At 33.4% G+C, this 7,121-nt stretch overlaps 1 protein-coding gene across 10 annotated transcripts in view; it reads right to left on the reverse strand.

Moving 5' to 3' along the window:
* LOC106881484 (nesprin-1) overlaps nt 1-7,121 on the reverse strand; it is an 811,219-nt gene that overhangs the window by 408,177 nt on the left and 395,921 nt on the right. For all 10 annotated transcript variants that reach the window (XM_052966929.1, XM_014931893.2, XM_014931887.2 and 7 more), the window contains 2 exons: nt 6,213-6,365; nt 799-963 (listed from right to left, as the gene is read on the reverse strand). In XM_052966929.1, coding sequence (XP_052822889.1) covers nt 799-963; nt 6,213-6,365 — 318 coding nt within the window. The remainder of the gene's footprint in view (nt 1-798; nt 964-6,212; nt 6,366-7,121) is intronic.

Raw genomic sequence — 7,121 nt, forward strand, 5'->3', positions numbered from 1 at the left:
TATATATACACGGTATATATATATATATACCGTATTTTAACATGTATAAAGAACCCTCTTGTATAAAGAATCCCTTAACTTTTTGTGGTTAAAATTTGAAAAAAAAGTTTTGTAAGGGATTATAATACTATCCATATATAAGAAACTCCCGTATTTTTTTAACCTAATTTTTGACAAAAAAAGGGTTCCTTATACACGTTAAAATACAGTATATGTACATGGCTGGGGACTCTATTGATTATGGCAATGATTGTTCCTGTTGATTCGATTAGTGGTAAAGCCTGCTTACAGACTTAACATGCAAGTAGCTGAGTGGAGATCCATTTTACATGCATTCTTACATTACATCTTATGTAGGAATGGCTCATTAGACATGATATTCACTCAAACTAGTCATAGGGTAAATTCTTGGTCATACATTCCATGCCTTACTTATGACTCAGCTTTTAAGCATATATTGCAAGTATGGTCTTAGATGCTGTTTTATTGAGAACTTCAGACTTGGTGACATTGCCTTCCTATATGATACCCAAAGTTTTGATATTACATCTCATATTATAGTTATTTAACTTTACATATATATTATATTCTAATGAAATAAAATCTAAATTTTTACACAATAGTAAACGTGGAGTATTTAAAATATATACAGTGTATAGAGAGTTGAAGTCTACTATGAAACTTGGCAGACTCATAGAAAACTTTCTGCTATATGATTGCTAAGAGGAATCTTGGTGATGTCAATAATCAATAATATTTGGAGAAGAAAAAAATAAATAAAATAAAAACAAAATTTACCTGTATTTTGGTAAGTCGGTGTTGGATAGCATGTTTATCACCAGTGAAATCAGCACACAAGTTTAATTTCTCTTTGATAATTGTCAACCATTCAATACAACTGTTATACGAATCTGTATATTCCTGATGATTGTTCACAAAAGTGTTGTACTTCTGGATACGTTTCTGTGAATAAACATACAAGAATGTAGTGAACACTGGAAGCTAAATATGAATAAAAGAAATTAACAGACAATTTAATGGTTATTACAGAGCATTACTAAATTTTCCTTTTACATCTGTTTTTCCATGCTAGCATAAGTTAGATGAATATATTACTGAAGCATTGTTTTACACTTGCTTGTTTTCACTTAACCATTTAGTATTTTAACAAGTCATATCAGGCCCAAATATTCTACCTGCTTTATGTTCAAATTGGCCAAACACGGCCCCTTACACCAACTCTACCATATCATTCTAAAAATTAATAGTTACTTCATCAAAATCTCAAAACAACAAGATAATGCAAGATTGATTCAAAACATGTGAATAAATAAGCATTACTTTTGACAGAATAATGTGGATGCTAAAGGATTAAGAAATCTCTTATTGCACATATCTTTGAAAATGTAAAACTAGTAGACAATTTATTGGCGATTGAAATAACAACACAATCATCACTTGTAGCTTGCAGTTTGAGCACAAAGCTCAATTGTAAACACACACACACACACATGCAGTGGATTTTTTTTCCAGTTTCCATCTACCAAATCCAATGAAAAGGTTTTGGTCACTCCAGAACATTAGTATAAGACACTTTTTCCCCCTCACACAGTGGGATTAAACCTGAAACTATATAATTGGGAAATGAACTTTTCTGGCACCCATGAAATTGTAATCATGGCTGTTGCTGATAACATTATCCTCAAATGCTGAGCCTCATGGAGGCAAGGGATGAGATAGTGAAGCATGATCTTCAAATGTTGGGCCTCACAAAGGCAATGGCAAGTGACTGAGACAATGGTGATATGCTGTGCTCGAAAAAAAACTTGTCACGCCAAGTGAAACTATAGTCATGACTATTGCCAATGTCATGTAAATGGCACCTGTGAAATCATAGGCATTGCTGTTACTGGTGTCATGTAAATGGCACCCGTGCCAGTGACACGTGAAAAGCAGCCATTACACTCTAAGAGTAGTTGGCATTAGGAAGGGCATCCAGCTGTAGAAACCATGCCAAATCCAACTGGAACCTTATGTAACTCTTTGGCTACCATCTCCAGTCAAATTGTCTAACCCATGCCAGCGGGGAAAGTAGACATTGAATGATGATGATGATGATGATGATGATGATGATGATGATAATGATGATAATAATGAGGATGATGATCTCTCACCCAAACCTATGCCTCAGGCACATACACATGTACATATGTATACAAATGTGTGTGTGTGTGTGTGTGTGTGTGTGAAGGTGTGTGGCTTCCTGGTTAGGATATTTGGCTCACAGTCACATGGTCATGAGTTTGATTGCTGGTGCTGCACTGTATCCTTAAGCAAGACATTTTATTTCACATAGCTCCACTTCATTCAGCTGACAAAATTGAGTTTTACCTGTAATTGAATGGCCCAGCCTTATCACATTCCCTGCCATGCTGAATCTCCCTGAGAACTACATTAAGGGTGCACACATTTGTGGAATACTTAGCCACTTGCTTGTTAATTTTATGAGCAGGCTGTTCCATTGATTGGATCAACTGGAACTATATATATATATATATATATATATATATATATATAACTGACAAAGTGACAGTTGAGTTTCATTTTTGTGTGAGTGGGAGTGTGTGTGTGTGTGTGTGTGTGTATACACATGTATGTAATGTGTGTATGTTTACAAACATGCATATTAATTAAGAATGCATTATATTGAGAGATTTTTTTTGAATAATCTGAAATATTTTCACTTTTTTTAATAAATATACAAATTAGCTTCACTGTAGAATTAACTACTGTTATATCAGAGATTTTTTATTTTTAATCTTTCCTAGAATAGAAAAAGAGATCAATCTAATTAGATTCCCATTTTGCTAGATCTTCATCAGAGAAAAATTAGCAGAGAGAAAATTATAAGTTCATATCTATCTTTTCCTGGTAAATAAACTCAAAAACAACTTAGCTGATTTGTCTAATCTGCCTAACACTGACTAACTGGATTAATTCTTTTATAGTGCACTACACAACATTGTTTAGGGAAACCAAGATACACTCTTATAATGAACGTAAAATGTAGCTTCACTGCAAAAGATAAATGGCAAATGCATCAAAAGCTCTTTTTCTCTCCATAGTACAAAGAAAAAATCAAGATTGCTTTGGTTAGTATCTAGCCTTGTTAGATCTTTATCAGAGAGATATTATTACTCATCTTTTGTCCACAGAGATATTATAATCTCACAGTTATTAAGTGTAAATAAACTTAGAGCTAAACAAGTCTGGTGTTGTTGCTTATGTCATATAACTTAGCAGTGTGACTAATAGATAGAAAAAACAGGAAATAAGCCCCAGACTGAAATAAGTGTTAGGTGTCAATATACCAGTTACTCAGCAGTTTGGCAAAAGAGACCAACTGAATAAGTGCCAGGCTTAAAAAAAAAACACAAAGGTACTGATGTCGATTCATTCAACTAAAAGTTCTTCAAGGCAGTGCCCCAGCATGGCCACAGTCAAACGACTCACACAAGCAAAAGATAAAAGAAACAATAATCTTATGTTGACCTACTGACATAAACCCAAATTCTATTTCATGAACTTCAAAACAGATTCCCCTGGTGAATTATGAAAAGAAACTGATGTCAAATAATATCTGAAAGCATGCTGAACATGAATGAAACCACTGCTAGTAATTTCTTCCTTCTCAACCTGCTGATGAGTAAACTCTCCAGGCAGTCCGACGACTGAATGAAGCCACAGATAGTAATCTTGTTTATCATACATATCACAAATATATGAATAAATGTATGTCATAGAACTGCAGGTAGATTTGATTATCGATACGAAATTTCTTTGTCTTTTACAACTTTTCTATTGTGCAGCATATTATTCAATGTCATTGGCATTCATTATAATTTTCGAATCCTTTGTGAGGCTATCACAGCTGTTTTACATAGTCTGCACTGAGCTTTAATAGCATGCTTTTTGCTCTGAAGCTATTAATCAGAATCAATGTTATACCATTATAGAATTTTCAAAATTTCAAAGATAATTAAATATACTGCCCATCCTATGATATACATAGATGTATGTGTGTGTGTATACACAAACATTTATATATACACACACAAATGTACATGTATATGTATATGTGGATATGTATGTGTATATATATATATATATATATATATATATATATATATATATATATACACACACACACACACATAATTATTTCTAATCAATCTCTATTTAAGTTTTGGGAAACACATTATCAAACATGGGAAATTATATTTGCAAATTTCTTGAAGTTATTTGATATTGTTCAGTTACTTATTTTATTTCATTGTTATGATTTAAAGCCCATTTTTCCATGCTTTGCATGGGTCAGACAGAATTCTTTGAGAAAACATTCTACACCCTGATGCCCCTCCTGTTGCTAACCTTCACCTGTTTCCAAGCAAGGTAATATTTCCCCATGGAAAAACTGGAAATAGACATCACTTGTATGGTGATGACGCTCATTTACAAGCATCACATGATGTCAGAACAAGAGTACACAAACACATTCACACACAGACATATATATATATATATATATATATAGGCATGACAGGCTTTTTTTCAGTTTCCATCAACCAAATCCATTCATAATACTTTCTGCTATAAGCACAAGGCCTGAAATTTGGGGGAAGGGGCTAGTCGATTATATCGACCCCAGTACTCAACTAGTACTTAATTTATTGACCTTGAAAGGATGAACGGCAAAGTCGACCTCAGCGGAATTTGAACACAGAACGTAGTGACAGGCGAAATACCACTATGCACTTTGGCCAGCATGCTAATGGTTCTGCTTGGAATTATAGTATAAGATATTTGCCCAAGGTGCTGTGCAGTGGAGCTGAACACTAAACCACATGGATGAGAAGCAAACTTCTTAACCACACAGCTATCTTGCATCTATTTTTGATTTAATTCTACATCCTTATCATCATCACCATCATCATCAGCATCATCAACACCACCACCATCAACAACAACACAACAGCATTTTTATTGTTCAGTCTTTGGTTTGCAATAAACCTGTGCAGTGAAACCCAATTTTTTGCCAGTAAAAACAGTATATATTTTTTATTCTTTTGCAAAAATGACTCACACACTTCCTCTATAAAAAAATGCCATCTCATTAACCCATCTAACTTTTATTGGTGACAAGACTTCTAAGAGAATAACAGTTGATAGTTTAGTAAAAATTGCTTTACACTGAAACAATATACCTCAATTGGTATGAGTCATATAAGAACATTTTAAGCAGATATATATATATATGTGTATATATATACATGTATATATATATATATATATATATATATATATATATATATATATATATATATATATATATATATATACCTATGACGAAAAAAAAAAAAAAGTATCTAATAAGGTCTCCAGCAATTATGTGGATAGCAGGAAGAAATAAAGTTCAGTTTTGTAGTAAAGGGAGATAGCGTTTATATGGTATTTCACAAATGTCAGTAATATATTTTATTAGATGACAACATGGAAGTATGATGTTTCTTAATAAGAGATTGGATATTATACATACAGGGCTTCAGTCGATCAAGTTGACCATGCCTCAACACATGTATGCACAAGCCTAGGCAAGATTTTTTCTTTTGTTTTTCTCAGGAAGGCATGGCTGTGCAGTTAAGGATCTTTCTCCTCTATAACATTGTTTTAGGTTCGGTCCCATTGCGCAACACCTTGGGCAAATGTCTTCTACTATAACTTTGGGCTGACTAATACCTTGTGAGTGAATTTGGTAGACAGAAACTGTGTGGAAATTCATCATATATATTTTCTTTTATTCTTTTACTTGTTTCAGTCATTTTACTTTGGCCATGCTGAAGCACTGTTTTGAAGGGTTTTAGTTGAACAAATTGACCCCAGGACTTATTTTTTAAGGACGCATTCTGTCAGTTTCTTTTGCCAAACTGCTAAGTTACAGGGAACTTAGGTTGTCAAGTAGAGATGGGGACAAACACAGACACAAAGACACACACACACACCTAAATATTTACATATAGTGCCTACTGACTTGTTCGACAAACTAATCTTGTCTCATGGTGCAAAAATATCAAGAACATTATTATCATTTTTGCTCAATTCTTCTTTAATCATTATTAAAAATGGTAATATTAATGGTGTATCAGGAGATTTACCTTGAGTTTCTCATTGATTTTCTTATATCGTGTTTTCCCTTGGTTGGAGAGTTTACTGAGATCTGATTGGTCCTCATTTTTCACCAGTTCTTGTAGCTTTTGATTAATACGATCAATCACAGTTTGGTAGGACTGCACATCATGTTGTAACACCTGCAAAGAAAATACCATTTTAGAAAATAATTTACTCTTTTTAATTTCCTCTAAAGGATTAAATCATTTTATTTTATTTTAATATCCTTTTGTAAATCTAGCTAATAGATTCCAATTTCCAAAGTGAAAAACAAGAAAACTAGGTGAGATGTAGAAGTTCTGGATGAATATTAACGTTAAAGTTATTAGTTAACTATTATGCTTAGGCTTCTCATCTGGTGTGTTCTCCATCAGAACAGCCATTCCTTTGCAGCCTATGTCATAATTATTTAACAATTTCACAGAGATGATTTGTTAGCATAGGATGACAGAACAGTAAATTCCAAACATATGTGTGTGTGTGTGTGTGTGTGTATGTGTGTACACTGTATACATATACTGTGTGTGTGCATGCACACACACACACACAGAGTAGAGCCTGGGTTTATGAATGCCTCCAATCATGAACAAATTGATTTATGAACAATCTTTTTAACATAAACATCTTGAGTAATAATGAATGGTATCTTGAATAACAAACATGGAATTTGCAACAAGCTGGGAATATCACTGAGAGAGCATCAGTTGCTGTCTGGCTTTTGCTCAGTGCACATTCCTGCCTGAATTCACTGTGTCTTCTGAATTTTCCATGGGAAAAATAGTTCTGGCTTAGAAAGATTTCAGATGACAAACAGCCTTCAGGAATGAATTAACTTCATAAACTGAGGTTCCACGGTATGTGTGTGTATATATATATATATATATATATATATATAT

Source organism: Octopus bimaculoides, chromosome 4 (assembly GCF_001194135.2).
Source record: "Octopus bimaculoides isolate UCB-OBI-ISO-001 chromosome 4, ASM119413v2, whole genome shotgun sequence".
Taxonomy (NCBI): domain Eukaryota; kingdom Metazoa; phylum Mollusca; class Cephalopoda; order Octopoda; family Octopodidae; genus Octopus; species Octopus bimaculoides.